Genomic DNA, 19979 nt, shown 5'->3' with positions numbered 1-19979 from the left:
TAGCTCTTAAAATGAGCCATTGTTTACAAGGGTAACAACACCAAAGAGCTCCTGTTACTCCTGTTACATTCTGCCAGCTGATGGTAGAGGAGTGCAAACCCAGCACTGTATCCCAGAAAACTCCCTCATGACATCCATCCACTTCAACTGGATCCGCAGCGTCTGCTTTGCAGAAATGCTTCTGTGAGCAAAGTTTTATTTTCAAAAGTATTGCAAACACTTACGTAAATATTTGGATCTCAGACTTGTGCAAATCTGTGCTAGGAGCTGCCATTCCTGCTGGAGGCAGTTTACAGCCATCTGGGGGCCTCCTGGGGCGGGAAATGACTCACTCTAGGAGAAGACTTGAAAAAAGGTAGAGCCAACAGTCTTCAAGAAAGGCCCAAGTAGTTACATTTACAATAATTGTCATTCAATAATGTTCAGAAGGAATAAGTAAATAATGATTAGGTTTGTGCACTAGCTAAGGGAATAAATTGAGGCATTACATTGGTTTTGGCAAGTAGCTGGAGTCTAAAATGATCCTAGATTTCCTAGCTGGTCGTCAAATTTTCCATAGTTAATAATTATTTACATTTTAATTTTATTGTAATATTTTTCTGCGTTTTAACATCAATGAAAGTACTTCTGAAATTCAGGTGTGCAAAACTGTACTGTGGGGTTGGCTTGGCGACACGATGTCATATTGATTTTTCTTATAAAACCTGTTTAAAAACTCAGTGCAAATAAAACGGACTCAAATCTGCTTATTTTTAAATGAAAATTTAGAAATAATTGGTAAGAACTTAAAATTAGGACGAGCTACAGCCCTCATGAATTCAGACCTTTCACTCCCATTTTTCCAGAAGTGTTCAATTTCAGACTGAAATATAAAATGTTAGTAGCAATGCAATATGCTGCCATGTTAAAAATGTGCAGTATGCAAAATCACTACCCTCCTGAAAGAAAGGCTATGAAAAATTTAGGTTTTACTGAGGAAAAAATACTCTCAATAATAGTTTCATCATTTCAAATGTCTGCAAGGCAGATACTACCCTAGTACAACAACACTGCATCTTCACTAGTATGACTTTCCCCTATCATTCTACTACCTGAGTGATGTCAGTGTAAATTCAGGCACCATTAGTAAATTTTTGACCAAACATATACACAGCAGTGACAAAGGAATAAACAACCCTTCAGCTTACCAGTACATGTAAAAAAGACACTGACAAAATGGAAAATAATATATTTTTATGATAAATTATTCCTATTATTTCCTCATTGCCCCGGAAAAGCGAAGAGCTCAACACTATTTACTCAACAATCCTTTATTCTGTTTTTAAGGATTCCTTTTACTGCAATCCAACACCGTTTACTTTGTAAGTAAGAAAATGGTAAAACTAAGTAGTCATGGAAGAATCCTCAATGCCTGTGTCCCTTGCTGTCCCTCTCCCTGCGCTTTAACTCCTCTTTGTAGCAGTAGGAACAGTAATTTTCAGTCTCAGGACGACCATAAAAGGAACAGTTCTCCTTCTTACAGCGGTTCTGCTGGATGGAATATATTGGGCAAACTGTGCTTCTGCCTTGGTTTTTGTCATTGTTCAGCCAGGTCTGAGGAGCATCCTCATCAGCGTACTCCAGGCAGTCTCTGATGTCCCCGGTGTTGAAGCCGTTTGTGTAGGTCTGGGACTTGTGTTCGGCCGGCCTGCTGTAGCTCAGCGACTCCACCGTGTTCACCGTGCGCATCCCGGGCAGCCGCGCGGGGCTGTAGCTCTGCGAGGACAGGGATCTGTTCTGCTGGGGGTAGGTGGCACAGGTCTTCAGGGTGCCAACCACTGGCTTGTAGGTATCGTCCTGGAAGCTTGATGGCTTGGAGTTGACGTCATGCAAATGGATGACACTTTGCCTTTGAATGGGGGGGGTATGGCTATAGTGGGCAGACACTGGGATGGGGCCACTTTTCTTGGCACCATTGCTGGGTGAAGAAAAGGACCCGGGAGTGGGACTGGTGCGGTCTTTAAATTTTAAAACCAGTTGGGTCGTATGGCTTTGAGGCAAGACAGGTGATGCCCTATCCTGAGGAGATGGTTCTAATTTTTCTTTTGAAAATGCTTCTGGCTCCAATTTCCTACTAGAGGAGCCATTCAGCACAGCCTTTTTCTCAGCTTCCCTTCTTTTCTGTTCCTGCTCTGCATTGAAGCGCTCCTGGGCACTGGTCAGGTAGTAGCCGATCATCTCCTCGTGGAACTGATGCCTGTGACTGGTCAAAAGAAGACCAGCAAAAATAAACTTTCGTTCACCCTGCATGGCAGCTCTCAAAATATTCAGGCTGAGTTTCACGTCTGTGCTGTACTTCCATGGGTCAGACTGCTTGTCAGAGAAGGGTTTAGTGTTCACCTTTTCAGTGGGGGAGCTGCTGGCCCGGTCGGTCGGAGATGGAGTAGTCTTTTCAGATGGAGATGTGCTCGCAGACTGTCCAGATTCCTCTTTGCTCCCTTTGCGAGACTTGGACTTTTTCTCTTTGACTTTCTCTACTGTGTCACCATTTTTTCCATTCCCTGAATTGGCTCTGCTCATCTTCCCGTGCACCAGACCTCCAAGACCACCCATGTTCTTTTTCAGTTTAATTCCCAGGGTTTTACTGAGGCTTCCTAATTTATTGGCAACTGAATCTGTCCTGGTTTTGTCTTTATCTTTCCTTTGTTTCTCCTTTTCTTTTTCTTTACTGTTTTTGCCATTATTGCCATTGGAATTACTACAGATGGAATCTCGGTCTGAGTCCATTGAGTCAGCCAAAGACTGCACGTCCTCTCCAGCAGAAGCTGTAGGGGATTCTGGTTGAGCCAAAGGGGCCTGCTATGGAAAAGGAACTATAATTAGATACAGCAAAATCTGCTTCATACAGGAATTGGTGCGAAAATACCGACCCAAAGTTCAATACAGATTTTGACACTGATTTTAAATATCTTTTTTAATTTAAGTACTGACCTTTTTGACTGGTTTCATCGCTAAATAAACTTTTCAGGCTGGGCTAACTATGTATTTTGCTTGTTCCTAGAGTAGCTTTTGGCTCGTTTCAGGCACATTTGTAGAATAGAGGTCAGCCTCTGCTCTGTGAAAGTCAGTGCCTGAGTCATGGGGGTAAGCGAGTTCCCTCCTGCCCCAGCGAGCCAGGACAGGGAGGATCAGCAGTGCAGGCTGTCCCTCAGCCCACAGGAAAGGAAGGGAAAGGAGCTGCTGCTGAAAGCTGTGAGGAGGATACAGCACACAAACCTGTGTGCAGCAGTATTTCAAAATTGATTATGTTCAAAACCCAGCTTACTAAAATTACTTTTTATTTACTTAAGTCTCTGGTGCAAGAAAATCAAAGGTATGATGTACCAGAGCTAAGCATCTCATCTGAAATATCAGACATTAAACTCAAGCGTGAAGGCTGAGGAATAAAATTATGTGTATTCATGTTTATTGGAAAGACACTGCAGATAAAACTGGTCACAAGTCTGAGGTCCACTTTATATTTTAGGTAACATGATAAAGTATCTTCCCTGAAAATGCAGTAACATGGATCCTAGGGTACTTTAAAACAGGACACAATTCACGTACTCCTGCAGAACAGCCTTGCTGTCAGGCACCACAAAGCTAAAATCCGCTCGAGATAGATCTGAAACACTCAGCTGACTACAAGGATGTGGGGAGTGGTAAGCTGTGTACATCTACATACTTCTGGTATAGAAATACCTTCCTGCCTCTGTCCCTGGGTACTTACACATCCTCTCTCCCAGGAAGCCCTGAGCACCTCAACACTCAGCTGGGAGGAGAGGTGTTACTCCCACAGAGCAGAGGGGAAAGTGCTGCAGTGACCTGACTGTGCTCATGCAGCAAATGGGAGCAGGGAAAGGTAATCCAGCTTCCACAGGGACTCACCACTTACAAGTGCTGGACCAATTTGACTCTCCTTTTTCTGATGTGGTAGCTACTACTGTAGAGACTGTAGAAAAATGGATTTTTCTCCTCTTGCAGCTTGTTAAAATACTTTCTCCTTTTGTGTTCTGTTTCTCTGTTTAAATTCCATCTGTGTAGGCTGTATAAATCACCTCCATCCTCTCCTAGCAACCTTTTGCCTCCAGCCCAACTCCTCCATTTATTCAATGCAATTTGCAGAGAAATTTGTAGCTGACTCAGTGCCAGCTGGGCATGGTTCTAAAACAACTCTCTGGAAGGGACAGGCTCCAGTTCAGTGCCAGTCTGTGGCCTTTTGTCAGCCACTCTAAACTGGGAGCTGTCCACGGGTGCAAATGCACACTCAGAAAGAAATTGGTGACCTAACACTGGCATCAGGAGAGCAAGACAAAGTTCTGAGAAAACAATGGTGAGAAAAGGTTTCTTTAATTTACACAAATGACTAAAACATATAACAGAAAAATTAGGCTAGAAGACATATTTCAGCAAAAAATATGCAAGGAACAGTGTTATTAAAACAAATAATCAGAACTGTAAGGGTAATTGGCATCAGCGAGCCATGAGTGACTGTCCCTGCTGCCAGGACACTGAGGCATTTGCAGGCAGCCTATCCTACTGTGCCTTGTATCTCCCACGCTCAGGGACCAAAGGGGAAGTTTACCTTACCCGTGTCTCAGATGGGATGCGGATCCAGGTTACATTCATGTAGCTGTGCAGAAGATTAAGCTTTGCCTCAAGAGACAGAATCAAACTAAAGATAAAAAAATAAGGGAACAAAACAGTCAAAATCCTGAAAGAAAAAAACAATACTCCATAACAGGGAGAGATCTAACAGCAGCCTGACTGTGATTGCCAGCTGAAGACCCCCCCCCCCCCCCAGTTTCTTCTGCCAGGTAAGCAGAGTACATGAACCAAGCCTAGCTGTTAGCAGTTCTCCCAGTACTCCAACCAGGTACAGCTCAAGACATTTTACTGCTTAACACCAAAGTTACAGAAAAGTCTTACTTAGCCAGTCTGGTGTTATCATTGTCATCTTTTCCCCACTCCCAGTCTTTCCCAGGATCGACCGCAAAGTGCAAAGGCAGTAACTTGTGTTCAGAGTCAGTCAGGGGGATCACCGCTGAAGCAGAAAAGAAACAAGTATTGGGGTGGGGGGAACAAAAATGACAAAAAGAAGAAAAGACTCAGCTGTGAAAAGCAGAATCACTGCTTCAAGAAGGGCAGAATTTGTGCTGCAGAACTGACTCATCCAAAGGACCACAAATGATTTGTACTGAACTCCATTTGCCCATTTTCACATTTGTGCAATAAAAAGGGAGAGATTAATACACTGATTGCTCCTGGAGTGAACAACAGTCATCTGTGGAGGAGGGGAGACCTCTGGAGAGATCCACACGGCCATTTGTACTGTACAATCAACATTTTCTAGAGACAGAGCCATTAGAATAGCAGAAAGCAATAACATATTGCAATATTCCTGCTTATCTCTCAGAATCAGAGATTCACAACTTTATTAATTATTTTGTCTTTTCAGTTTAGTAACTTTGTACTGTCAAAGAAATAAAAATATATTGATATCAACGTTAAGAAACAAAGCAAGAGGAAGCTACAGTGATTTTCAATTCAAACTGAATGAACATAATTGAAGAGCAGAGATCAACATATATATGGGTAAAGAGCCCAGTTGGAGGCCTCTGAGTGAGTGCAGTGCACAGGCCATTATTGTTCTTACAACCCAGCACTGCTGCCCAGCACTTTTGCTCTTCTGCTCTTCCCCCTCTCTGCTCGGGCTCTGCCCTAATGACTCTACCTCTTAATGACTCTGCTTTATACTCAGTATGCAGGAATCACACAGATGCCACAGAGTGCCTATCATTCATCATCAGCAAGAGACTAAGAAATAAAGCAATGTCAGTTTTAATTAAAGCTGCCGATTTGCTTCCATTTGATTAAGAAAACAAGTAAAAGCTGTTGAGGGCTTGGGTAGGATCCTCAGCATGGTGCAGGTCACTGCTGCTCCTTTGACAGCCAATCAAGACATTTACCTTTCTGCACTAGAACCCTTCAGACTTGCCCTGGGTATTTATTCCGGACAATCCAAGGGCAAAGAAACCTGGAGAAGCCACTCAAACATCGTGGCACTCAGTTATTGAAACCTGACCGCACTGGGGGTTCCGTGCCGTTTGCAACCCTTTCTGTGGTCCAGCAAACACGCGCTGTCAGAGCGGAAGCGCAGCATCTCGGTCACACAGCGTTCCCCCGCCCCGGCAGCCGCAGCGGCTCAGTGGCCCCGTGGCTGCGGGCGGGGCCGCTCCCGGGGCCGCTCCCGGCTCAGCCCAGAACGGCCCCGATCGGCCCAAACCCCACGGGGCGCCGCCCCCTGCCGGCCACGCCGGGAAATGCCGCCCTCTGCTCGAGCGGAGCCGCAAACCCGGCCCTGCCAGCGCCGCTCCCCAAGTGCAGCGACACGGACACCAACACTGCACGGTACTGGAACTCCCCACGGAAATTCCGGGGCCACAGGCGGGGAGCCCGTCTGCAATTCAGAATACACCGCACTGCAACGTCCTGGGGCACCGGAACATCACGAATGTACAGCAGATGTGACACTCCTAACGCTCCCTGGTGCATTAGTACTTACCCTAATGCATTCAATGAAATTATTGTAACAAAGAGGCTGGGATAACTGAGAAAACAATTAACTGAACAAGTTTCACAAGAAAAACGCATATTCTGCCAATTAACCGAGTTACCAGTAGACACTGACTGGACTGACATCGGACCCGGAAGCACAAAAACCTCAAAACATTTAAAGGAAGAAGACAATTTAGGAAAGAGTAATGTTGTAAGTTTACAACACAGCAGTTCCCTTCTGGTAGCACCTGGTTTTACAGGTACAGCCTGGTAAAGAACTGTGAATGTAATCCTAGGACAGGTTGTTGGTTCTTTCCCTTTTCCCTCTGTGGAATTTTCCCCATTGTCATGCTAAGTTGACTGGGCCCAGGTGACGGGGGGGGGGGGGGGGGGGGGGGGGGGGGGGGGAAGAGAATGAGAGAGAGAATGAGAGAGAGAGAGAGAGAGAGAGGGGAAAGAAACCCTGTGAGATTCAAACATCCAGAAGAGGAAGCGGAAGGCTCTGGCTCTCCCCATTTCCCCCTGGAGTTTGGACGAGAAGGACGATCGCTGCCTCAGCCCCATCCCTGCCATCCCAGCATTGGGGACCATCCTCACTGCTGTGGGACCCTGCCCTGCTGCCTTCTCACTGTAACCTGCCACCATCCAGCACTCTGCTGAGCACCAGAACCCACACCGTGAGCGGAGAGCTCTCTCTCCATCTCTCTCTCCCCCTGGGACAGCTCTGCCATCACCCCCAGCCCTCCTGCAGCTCTGCGGGACCCGCCCGCCCCCAGCACCGGGAACTGCAGCTCAGGGAAAAGGTGCCTGCAGCCAAAAAACACTGGGACTGAGTTACTGTTCTGTTTGTGGGTAATTTCATAGCTGTTGTTCTTGTTTGTCTTGTTAGATACACTAGTAAAGAACTGTTATTCCTACCCCCATATCTTTGCCTGAGAGCGCTCTTAATTTCAAAATCATAATAATCAGAAGGATCACATTTTTTTCAGTCCAAAGGGAAGCTTCTGCTTTCCTTAGCAAACACCTGTCTTTCAAACCAGGACACAGGTGATAATGGACAACTTGGAGCAAAGAACTGACAGAGAACTGAAGCAGTCTCTTTTTGGGATAGAAACTTCAAAAAGTAAATGTGGCTTAATTTATGGGCAGCAGGAAATGATTAATTCTCACATAGCTAAATATTATTTTTTTTAATAAACAAATTTTAAAGAATCCTTTTTAAAGCTTGCTATTTCTACTGATACTGAAAATACCTATTAAAATGCTTAGTGATACTCCATTTTATTAAAACACAAAGTTAAGTACAAAACAAAGCTTGGAGCTGATTGTCTGTAGCACGTCACTGTTTTAACTCATGTACACATGCTGAGTGTCAGAAATGTGTTCACTGAATTGAGTGCTGTTATCCCCATTTTAAGGTATAGTCTGAGGCTGGTGTGAAGCACTGCTGTTTTCATGGAAAACAAATTTGTTAAAGTGAGGGACTTTGAAAATTCTGTCTTCAGTGCAAGAGGTTTCCTCTCTCAGGGAACTTTGTTTGATAGTTGGGGTTTAATGTAAGATTTCCAAAGCTCCTGACAGAAAAGTTTTTTTTGTGTCACAACTGCAAGCAGGTCCATCCCATTCATTTCTAAAGCAAATCCGACAGACTGCAGCACCTCCCTGACACTCAGCAGGGTCTGCAGCTTTGGCCAGTGTTGGTCCCACTTGGCTGTGGCTCCCTAGCTGGAACTACACTACTCCAAGCACAGTCTACCAGCCCTAATTCCAACAGACTGGTAAGTGACGAGCCACAGCTGCTGGTTGGTCCATGGCACTTTGAGATATACAGGACTCTGCTGCCATTTCTTAGCTGGGAGTGCTGCCTTCTGTGCTGTGAAGGAAGTCACAGCACTTCCCAGCTCTCATCCTCATGCCTCAAGTGCCACTATTCATCTAAAAAGAACAACACTTTAACTCTTTCTGAACATGCCAGTACAATAAAGTGCTGACACAGAGACTGACATGGTGCTGTTCAAGACCTCTCACAGTGTTACTTGGACTGAGCATGACAGTGTGGAAAGCTCCAATGCCAAGGAAGCAATCTCAGGGACAGTTGAGACCTAGTCTGTGTTTTCCATAAAAAAAGACACAAAACTTCCGCATCAGTATATCCTGCATTAATATAAAAGTATTTACCCATTTTTAATCAGACACTGGATTTCAAGGCAAAAGGGCACCTGGCGACCATCGGAATGCCAGGGGCTGTGTGCTGTGTATAAAAAGAAGTGTGAAAATGTATTTTAAATCCTCTCCAGACAAGGGGATATTAGAATGTTTTCTCTTTATATATATTTACAGTAGTGTTTTTAATGATCTGATACAGGACTCTATGCCAAAGCAGAACTCCAAGCATTCACATCAGTATTTATTTGACCACACATATTTCTCAAATGCAAACATAGTGTCTCCTCCACTAGAGAGCACAGCAGCTGCTTAAACGTCTGTGTATGTACCTCCAGTAGTTCAGACACCTTCAGATGCTGCTCCTGACACCTGGGTAGAGCATAAACATTGCAAGTTATGAATGGCCTGGCTCTCCAAGATGCTCGTTTTAAGAAGGTGCAGCTCTGATAGTTCAAAATCTGCCCATGTGCTGAAGCCCCTGTGCCATTGCTGCTGACACTTGACAACTGTGGCTCTTCCTTGCCATGTGCCAAAGCTGCCAGAGCAGATCTGCTGACAAGGTGTAAACCCCAGGCACTGCTGGAGCATCCCGGTGCCCCTTTCCCTCCTCTCACAGCAAGTGGAGGACAATGGCAATGCTGTGGTTGCTGCTGGACTGCTGCAGTCTCCAACAGCAATCTGCTTGGCAGCTACAGCTACAGCATTCCCTTCAGCCCAAAATAAGAGCCAAATGCTCTCTGCTGCTCTACACAACTGAAGCCTCTGCATTCAAGGCCCTGTAGTAAGAGAGGTACAATCAGGTCACACAAAACAAACACCTCTTTGATTCACCGACCCCTGTAATTAACCTGAGTGAACTGGTACATGAAAGTCAGTATTTATTATTTCTGATGCTGTGCTGGATATCTGGTAGGGGTTTTTCGCCCAGCACCTTTCCTGTGCAAATAGAGGTGTAGGAAGATCCTACAGAAAAGCAGTTGCTAACCTCAATAAAGATATTTATCATTATTGTAGCATTATCGCTCTTGTAAAATCTGGGATACTGAAGGCAAATAGATGTGCCTGAGATAAATGAGGTTCCTGTCAGTCTGCTGATATTATTCCATTGGTAGAAAGGAGGAAATGGACCGTGCCATTGTCTTGTGATTAGGCCACTCAGATTCCTAAATATGGGGCAATAAAATGTAGCGAGCATTGTTTCCCTTCTGACAGATAAATACATCTACAGGTAAAAGAAAGTACTTTGTGCACTGCATTCAATATATATACTAGTGTTGCTGTGTTTAAAGCATACCTTGTTCTCTCTGTTGATCTTTTTGTTCCATGGAGACAAGAGCAGAGAAATGGGCCTGATCATAGGCCAGCACAAGAGGTGAGCAATGGCATCTGTTTGGCAGAACTTCAAGTGGCAAATAAATTCCTCCAAATGGTATTGGTGCAAATGCTGCAGAGAAAAAGGAGATTTTTTCAACTATGTGAAAGTACAGACAAGAGTTATATAAATAGTTGTGGTGCAATATCATCAGAGCTCCAGGAGAGCAGCTTAAAGTGGGGTAATCAATGCAGAAAACAGTCACAACAGGTAAAATTTCATTATAAAAATGTCAGGAAATATACAAAGAACCATAAAGAAAACCTTATGCTCTTGCATAATTTTCCTCATTCTAATTGTTTATTAGTAAAGATATTATGTCTTATAACAAAATCTTGATGACTCTCACACATGTAAGCAGAGTTTTACCTTCCTGTAATGCTTCTAGGCAGAATTATTTTCTAATAATGGTCAGTAAATACACTGTCAGGTCTTTTGGTAAGGTGTTGTGCTTGTGCCTTCTATTACAGATTTCTATAAGCACCATTACAAACATGTTTATAGTCCACACATTGTATATATCTGAATGTACATACACATGTATATATGATAACGTTAAGGAAAGACTCAAAAAAAAATCCTACAAGTAGACTTTGAATGGGATGCTCCACCTGGAGGGGCAAAATTCTCCTTTGAAAGATTCTATACTTGTTTATATATATATATATATATATATAATTACGGGAAACAAGAAATTTGGGCAGGAAAACTTTCTCAATGTTTTTGCTTCCAACCAATTATTTTTCCTTTGCTATAAAAATATGAGACTTTACTGCTGAAATATTTGCAAGATGAGCACCCCTCAAGAACCTCTCATTATGGCTGTGACCAATGTCTTTCAGGCGTGCTTTTCAAGAACTTACAGAATAATCTACAACTATTACTTGTAGTTCCTAATTTCAATGGAAACTGAAATGATGCAGTATTTTCCTATGGAAGTAAATTTCTGTAAACTCCATCACCTGCTTAACCTCCATCCTCCTTTAATCAGACAAAACATCCCTCTAATTAAGTAACAACCTCTCATGAATTAGAATTCTGTTAGTTCATGGTAGAAAGTGAGATGAATTTAATGTTCTGAGTCCTGATCAGACAGTGTCCAGTTGGCTCCACATATGGATCTCACATTTGTGTGCTCACATGTGCAAACTGAATAAAACATTCTGGAAACTTCTGGATGAGAAGCTCCAAAGGAGTCATTAAAAACAAACATCCAAGATACAAACATTTAAAATTCAATTTTTCAAAGTCAGATTAGATTGATTTCTGCAGAGTTTTAAGGGGCACCTAAATGACATGGCAAAATTAGAGCTTTGTTCACTTAGACCAGTCAGAAATGTACTGTGTTCTGCAATTTGGTGGTTATTTAAGTTAATAGCGGATATCTAGGATAAAGAGGTTTTCAGCAAGGCTTATATAATTATCCTGTATCTTTTTTTTTTTACTTTTATCTAATAGAAATGGATTGAGCACTCTTCTGTGCTTCCTTTTTGTTTGTTTTTTTTTTTTCAGAAAAAGGCAGCAGCTCTGCCATAAACACTGATATGTTACAGCTGGGTCTTTTGTTGGTATTAGTTTACAACTGATTCAATTTACAGAGGTGCAGGAATCTCTAATAAAAGCTCTTACCTTCTCCCCCTGAGTCTCGTAACATCGTGTCTGCTACTACAACAATTGGTCTTCTCAAGATATGGGCTAAGACAAAAACATGGAATTCTTCCAGGCTCTCATACACTGGATCTTCTGCATTGTCCACTCTGGAAGACACAGCATTGAGACTTTATGAAGCAGCTTGAACCAACCATGAGGCTTTGGTGGATCAACACACCCCAGCAACTGTTTCTTCTTCGCTGTCCCTTATATCCCCTTATATCACTCTTCTGAAACCCATATTTCAATCACTGAAGTAGCTAAAAGAGAAATGGAAAGGAAAATGCACTTCTAAAAATAAAATAATAAAATGAAAAGCAGCATTTTTTTTAAGTTTTCCAACTAGTGTCACTATGCTTTAGATCAGCCCCACTTCTTCCAGGAGATGGAAATGCCCAGCACCTTTGGAAGCCAACCTAGAAAGTCAAATTTCTACCAGACAGGTCCTTCTTTTATCTGGACTGCAAGAATAAATCTTTTAAATTCCCCACTTCTCTAGCTGACCATTTCCAAGCCCTTTTATGACTGCATGAAAAATTGAATGAATTTTTGGTTTCAGTCATCCCCTTTCTGTTTTCCCAGTTTAATGTCATTAATGTCAGTACCACATCTCAAAGCTTTGCCTCTGCCTGGGAAACAAAATAAACTAGATGGAATAAGACTGAAAAACGGTAGGCTGTGGGAAGCAGACAAAAGTGAAGATAATTCACAGCTGAGTGTCACTTAAGAATATAATACACCCAGAGCCCAGCTTTTGTGAGCTCTGACAAATAAACGTGGGCAAGGTGACACAGGCACACTGTTAAATGGAGGCAGCATGTGTCCTCTTCCTGCCAGCTGTGCAGGGAACCTCCAGAACTGACTGTCATTAATTTTCTGTGTATGTGAAGAACAGTAACAGAGCAGCAGTGTCTGGACATTGCTCCAGACTGTGTGGGACAAACACAGCAACCTCTCAGAGGTCTGACAGCATCAAGCCCATCTCTGGAACTTCACTTTAAAATCTTTCATCCCAGCCTAGGAGCATAGCAGGGTGGAAATGATCACCAGCAGGCTGGTGCAGGACAACCACTGGTCAAGCAGTGAGACACCTCTCCTCCCCTGCATCCCTCTTCCCGCTACCCAGACTCACCAGGAAAAATTTCAAACCAAATTCCCCATTTGGTTCAAACCAAATTCCCCATTTTGCAATTTCTTCCCATGCTCCTTACTGAACTCTTCTCCACAGCTGGCTGTGACAGTTTTTCAGCATTTGCAGTCTGTCACCTCAGAGTAATCTGTCAGCCAAAAGCGATTCAGGGGAACCATGTTCATGGCAAGAAAACGTGCAAGAAAGATTTCCACCTATCTTCTCACATTAGTATTTCCAGCCTATCAGTCCTACTTTTTTTCCTTCAAATCCTCTCATTATTCATCATCTCCTAGTAAATGAGGTTTCTAGAAGTGAAAGACGTATTCCAGATACAGCTGTCATCAGAGGGATCTCTATCCCTTTGATCAGCTGATGCCATGCCTGACTGCACAAACTCCAAAATTCCACTGGGCTTTTTTTATGTCATATCCCCATGTTGCTTGATTCACTATCTCTGATCATATTCACACACTTCAAACCCTTCTCTGCTATTACACATTCCTCTGCTCACAGCCATAGGAACAGAGTGGCTGAGGTCATAAGGGAGCTCTAGGGAACCCCTTATTCAGCCCTCACTCCATCAGGGCCACCCAAGGCCCTGGACTGTGTCCAGACAGCCTTTGGGGACCTCCAAGGAGTTCACAGTCTCTCCAGGAAACCTTTTCAATGTTCAATTTTTTACCATTACTGCCAGTAATTAATGTGGCCCAATTTATGTTATGTCAGTGTCACTTGCTGAGGATTCAGTATGAATCTTCCTAATGATTAATGAGAATGAAAAATCATCATTAACAAGTATCCATAGCAACCTGCTGCATCCTTTGATCCACTGATCATTCCACTTTTTTTCAGGGATCTTTTATGCATGCTGGCTACGTGACCATTAAAATTCTGGACAAAATAATTTTGTCAATAAAACACAAAACCAAAGAAAATGTAAGAAACTGAAATTAATTCCTCTGTTCATGTAAAGCTAACTTAAAATAACAAAATCCACTTATATAAAAGCGTGTAAGTCTGCATTGCAGAACCCTGCTCAACCAGAGCATGCTGACTAAATAAATAATGTCGATTCTAAGAGCAAATTACTGATAAAAAGAAAACCAAATAAAAATCTCAGTCTGACCTGAGTACCAGGTACCAGGACCACTGGTACCTCCAGTCCAAACGCAGCAGACACTATCTCAGCACTCCAAAGAGACTCCTTCTCTTATGGAAAATCCAATTTGTACTGCAGCCAGGAATGAATGAAAACCTCTTTCAAAAAGTTGGAAGGGAAAAGTCACCTACCATGCTGTTCCACCTGGCTAGCTGCTGCTCTCTCACCTATAAACTCTGAGCAAGATCTGTTCTCATGTCCTTGGATTTCCTTCTAACAGCTCCCTATGGTAACCTTGCCTACCTTCCCCACACACAGCTCCAGATTTTCAGTCCAACAGACTCTAACAGCTATTCTGAGTTTAGGACTTGTTCTGGGATTCACACATAATGCCCTCAGACAGCCGAGATGCACTGCAATAACAGGACAGGGATAAAGTTCTTGAACCTGGTGATTTGCCAGAAGCAGGTGATCAGAATGATATCTGAGTTCAGGGCTTAGTTTGCCTCCATTCTGTTTCTGGCACTTTTCTTTTCCTGCTAACAATCCCCAAATGAAAACCAGCACAAACCACAGCTGCAGCTGTAGGTGTAGGAACCTCTCCTTTGATTTCCTTACAGTGTTTGTCAGCAATAAACTTCAATTCAAACACAGGAAATTGCACAGTAGTGGAACATTCTCTTTCATTCTTCAAGGGAAAAAAGGTATACTGAGTTGACTAAAAGAAAGGAAACACAGAATGTGAATGCTTTGGGTTACATATTTGAATCACCACAGCAATTTGGCTGTGCTTGGCTGCAGTACTTTATGTGAACTGAAAATAGGGCAGATAAAAAGAGGTATTAGCCTTTAGAAACTACAGCTAATAATCAATAAATATGTTATAATGACCCACTTCTATCTGCACCCTATAATTGCTGAATGCACTGAACAGCATAATTTAGAAATAGCACTCCTGTAACAGACACCAGATCAAATAAGAATCATTTTAGGGTGATGCCTTGTTAAATGGTCTAAACTAAATTACGTACAAGGTGAATGTCTTGCATGGCTGCAGGAGTTGTATATGAAGAGCTGTTTGTTGAAACACTCTGAATACCAAACCAAGTCCAAAACCTCAGAGGACACTTGAATTTGATAGGTACTTCCTGTTTAAATGTTCTGGGTTTCTTCCTCAAACTCAGTTCCAATGACACACAGGAAGATTAGAGCAGTATACCCTCCCTTCTTCCCCATTTAAAGTCCCTTGAATTTATTAATAAGATAATGCCAACAGCACAGACACAGCTAGGAGGTGACAATAAATACAAACACCATCCACTTCCAGGGTCTGTATGAGCTCAAACCACAACAGCACCTGGTTTTTCAACAGTGAATAACAACAGTGATATTCACTCTTACATGAGAACAGACTCTGACTGACAATTGCACAATGATGGAAGGGGTTGGAATTTTCTTCAGCAGGATGGCAATAGTTAAGTTCTTAACAAAAAACAGGGTATCACACATTTTCTTTTTTCAGTGCAGTTCCTTCAATTCAGTGCCCCTGCTTTTGCTCATAAATGGAAATAAATGAAGCAATTATATCAATTTGGAATTAATTTTTTACATTTACAGGAAGATGTGCAAATCTGTTTCAAAACAAGAATCTGCTTCATAAGTTTTCTCCGCTTTACATGCTGGAAGCAAGAACTTAACAACCAGGTTTTTTTGTGTTTCTTTTTCCTTTTCCAACTTCCCAGCCTCAGAATGAGAGTGCTCTCAAAGAAGAAATCTTTGGAAATTTAGCACCAATTGCTGATCTCCTTTGCATGTAGTCCACTCTGAAAAACAACTAAAAGAAGCTTGCAGGTGAATGAGGCAGCACAATTCCAGCCTTAGGTTTGTCACTGTATTCTTTTGAAGCAAATACAACTTCTGATGCTTTAGCTTATTCTGACACCAAAGGAAAACATCTCATCTACAGTTCAAAGACTGATGTGCAAGCTTGCTTAATATAGCACCTAACTAGAGGACATAATATACCCCGTCTCAAAAATACTATTTTGATATTCCTTTTCCTAGTCAAGGGCCCTTCTTTGAACATGGGCTGATTAAACTGAAAAAATAATTCATTCTGCCACATTCATTGTGTGTTTGGAATGACTGTAAAGAGAAATATACATTCATATCTTTAATAGGATAAGGATTGCCTATTCATCTTTCACTATTTCAAAGGCAAAATTAACTGTTGGCTATTGATATTTACTTTATTTTGATTGGAAAAAAAAGATAAATGCAAACCACAGTGAGAAGGTTATTTATGTACTAGCACTGCTCCCCGTGTAGGTACCTGGGAACTGAAGGTTGACTGCCATTTGAGGGCATCTCTGACTAGAAGGTACTGAAAATATGTGGTACATGGAACATACAGAATGAAATAGAAGAGGTCAGAGAAAATCGGGGCTGAATGACCAGACTTAATAGAAACATGAACTGAACTGCATTAGAAAGCTGAAAAGCATCAACAGGAAAATATCTATAAACATAAGAAACAAACTAGAGATTAAAATGGAAATATTTTTTTTTCACTTGAGAATAGAAGTAAATGAGACATGCTGTGGCTGAGAATTCTGTAAGCAAATTCCTGAATTCCTAGAATTACCTATCCTTAATATCACAAGGCTAAACAGAAAATATAATATTCTTTCAGAGCCTGAAGAATATTTTCTATAAACTTTGTTACTCTCATTGTGCTGTATGCCTTTTTTGCCAATTTACTTATCACCACACATGACTTTCTCCCGGGGAAACAGTAGGTAGAAAAAATTATACACTGAGCAAACACTAAATATTTTTAGTGATAAACACTAGACACCAAAAGTAAAGCTGCATTCTGAAGGCTGGTCGATAATCCTGTCCTTTGGGGATAACTGCACTGAAAGTGAGGGATGGTTTATCACAGCGGCTACTTAAAGCAGATTCGATATGTAGGTCAGGGGTATTTAAATGTTGTAGATACTGTTTCATCCCAAACCTTCTCACAAATATATTCCTGAGGAAAACAACTAAATGATACTGACAACATGCTGGTTCCACACGCAAAGTAATTACAATTTATTAAATGCAGAGTCTTTTGGATACAAAGTAACCTCAAGTTTGTGTGGTAACTGTATAAGAAAACATCACCAAAATGACAAATACTATAATGGGATATTTAGATAATTCTGACACACCAAAAGAATACAGCAGTTGCAAAGGTAGTCTGGTGGTGCTATGAACACCTTCACTCAGTTGTGCTGTGTTGCTTTCCTACTGAGAACCAGCCTGAGAGACTGTGTCACACTCTGAACTTACCCCCCACCAGTGCCCCCGTTCTTGCTGAAATGTGTGCGCGGCTCGCTCGATGCCAGCTTGAGCAGCTCGTTCCACTCCCGCTCCCACTCCTCTTCCGTGTATACCAAACCTGACTAGGGGGCAGAAAGAAGTGCTGTCACCACTCTGCTGATACACAGCATAAGCAGAGGTCTGTGGCAGGGTTTAGAACTAACCTGAGTTTCACACATGACTCAGTTCAGTACCTTGGACCATTAATAGTTCAACATCTCTACTCAGGTGAAAGAATATTAACTTACTAAAAAGATCTGAAATACCAACTGCAGAGTTAGCACATTCACTTGTTTACCTTCAGGACTACTCCTGAAACTGGCTTTTCTAGCCACTGCTTAGGCACAGGCATCTCCAGGAAACAGCAACATGCTGAAGGTACAGTTTTTAATCAAAAGTCAAGCCAAATTTGCAGATGATTTTAATTAGAATACTTCCACTCAATATTTGGCCACAGCTCTAAAAATCCTAATACATGGCTCTGGGAAATCTTTCCTAAATGGGGTTCTCTCTCTTTTGTGGATTCCATCCACAAAATTTTTAAATGCTTTTGATAGCTAAATTACACGTTTCATTTTCTACAGGTTCCAAATGCATCTTAAACCTTTTCAGCACAAAACTCTGCATAGCTATACCAACAAAGCTACAAACATTTTCATTCTGGTATGAAAATTTCAAATACAAGTATCTCTTTCCTCACACAAAATGGCAGCACAAGGAATTTGATAGCAACTGAAACTTTCACAGCAAACTTCAGAAGAATGCTTGTAACTCTTAATGATATTAACAAGCTGTCTTTGAGCCATACAGACCTCCTTATTCTGCTGAGTCTGTTGCCATCTCCATCTTCTCTTCAGTGCTTCCCTTTCAGCTCCACTTCTCATCATAGTATAGAGGGCTTTCCGTAACACAAGGTCCCGGTCATGAAATCCCCACATCCCTAAGGCAGCACAAGATGACATCCAGTTTTAAAGAAGCTACAGTAAGATAGAAATAGCTAATACATAACTGAAGATTCTCCCTGGTAAACACTATTTTTAAGGTTTAAAAAAAAAAAAAAAGTCATTGCAAATAAGCTAATGAACAACAAGAGGGAGTACCAACACATTTTAAACTCTGATTAAGGAACAACCGAGGATTTTAATTGGTTCAGTGTTTGCTTGAAGGCAACTCCAACTTTGCTGCGAGCCATGAAATATTGAGTGCACAGGTTGGTTTTAGCTGTAGTTGCCAGCAGGCACAAGGGTGCTAATAAGCACTGCAGGCACCTCTCATAATCACAGATGGTGCCAGCCCCCAAAGGCTCCAGCTCTTACACAGCAGGAAATTTCCTTTGGTTTCCACACCCAAATGAAGAGACAAGCATTCAGGATGATAGAAAGTCTAGAAACACAACCAGCCACAGGCTTTCAAGTTCATTTTAAGAGAATGAAACATCTTTACATGGTTGGGAATAGTAACCAACACCAAAAGAAAGCAGAGCTGTCCCCAGTCCTATGCCTATAGACAGCCATGTTTCAGTCACCACATTGTCAGCTGCTGGGTTCAGGTCAAAATACTCCAAACGTTTGCAGTAATTAACATAAAAAATAAGTAGACAAAGATAAAACAATCCTTGGAAACAGCAAAATCTCTTTACTTACTACATCTTTCAACATGAGGAGTCTCTTTAAAATATTGAAAATCCCAGTGTTTTTTAAAAGTCACTCTTTGGAGTACTTTTGGTGGAAGATTTTAGCAACTGCAAAAAAAAATCTAATTTTCCTCATAATAGGTAAGGATGTAGAAAGCACATCAAAGACCTTCAGCTTCATAGGTTTCTACTGATTTGCAGAAAAGCTTACAAAATCTTGTATAAATAATTAATTTATCCATTGAAAATTATTTTAATTCACCCCAAATGCTGTTTCACATATGCTTAAACCCTACACGGAACTATCAGAGATAATAGCTTGACACTGCATTCTTGAAACAGCAGAGAACTGTTTGAAGAAAATCAAGAGAATGAAGCAAATTCCTTGCACATAATGAAGACAATCCTGCAGAAGCACCTGGAATTTGCCTGTTCCTGACCTGTTAGTCTGGGAACACAAAAAATGTAAGGAAAATACAGATCACTGGCGTTTGTGATACATGGATTTGGATACTGTTGCAGTTATGCTTTCATATCCTGAGAAACCTTTTCCTTTCCTACTTTAGGTAAACTTGAGGGAAACAACACAACAGTGAAATGTGAAAGACATATTGCTCCAGAACCAGACTTTTAATGCAAATCTTTGCATCTCACGTGTTTCCAAGTTTTGGCTGGGGCTAGAGGAGAGCAGTGAATATTTCTGGCAGAAGGTCTGCTGCCCAGACTGCCCCTTACCTAGAGAGGCAGCATGCAGGAGGCAGTTTCCATCACCTGTTGTTGCCAGGGGCAGCAGGCGTTTGCAGCTTGTGCACACCGTGGACCACCAATTGAGGCGTCCTGGAAAGGAAACACCTGTCATATGGGGAATCTGGAACAGAAGCAGTGCTCTGTGCAGGTAAACACAGAGCAGGAGGGGTAACCATGAACATCCTCTAAACCAAATAGGCTTAAATGTAATGTCAGGAGTCAAAACTGAAAAGATTAG

General features: G+C 42.0%; 1 protein-coding gene across 1 annotated transcript in view; it reads right to left on the bottom strand.

Annotated features, from left to right (window-relative positions):
* Nucleotides 1-1404: 1404 nt before the first annotated feature.
* OTUD7A (OTU deubiquitinase 7A) overlaps nucleotides 1405-19979 on the bottom strand; it is a 37247-nt gene continuing 18672 nt past the window's right edge. The window contains exons 5-12 of the mRNA XM_062501416.1: nucleotides 19730-19831; nucleotides 18174-18301; nucleotides 17332-17444; nucleotides 11744-11871; nucleotides 10037-10186; nucleotides 4948-5062; nucleotides 4609-4693; nucleotides 1405-2838 (exon numbers count right to left, since the gene is read on the bottom strand). Of these exons, the coding sequence (XP_062357400.1) occupies nucleotides 1405-2838; nucleotides 4609-4693; nucleotides 4948-5062; nucleotides 10037-10186; nucleotides 11744-11871; nucleotides 17332-17444; nucleotides 18174-18301; nucleotides 19730-19831 (2255 nt within the window). The remainder of the gene's footprint in view (nucleotides 2839-4608; nucleotides 4694-4947; nucleotides 5063-10036; nucleotides 10187-11743; nucleotides 11872-17331; nucleotides 17445-18173; nucleotides 18302-19729; nucleotides 19832-19979) is intronic.

The sequence above is a fragment of the Cinclus cinclus genome, chromosome 13 (genome assembly GCF_963662255.1).
Source record: "Cinclus cinclus chromosome 13, bCinCin1.1, whole genome shotgun sequence".
NCBI lineage: Eukaryota > Metazoa > Chordata > Aves > Passeriformes > Cinclidae > Cinclus > Cinclus cinclus.
Note: the sequence above shows the minus strand (reverse complement) of the source record. Positions and strands in the feature narration are given on the sequence as shown.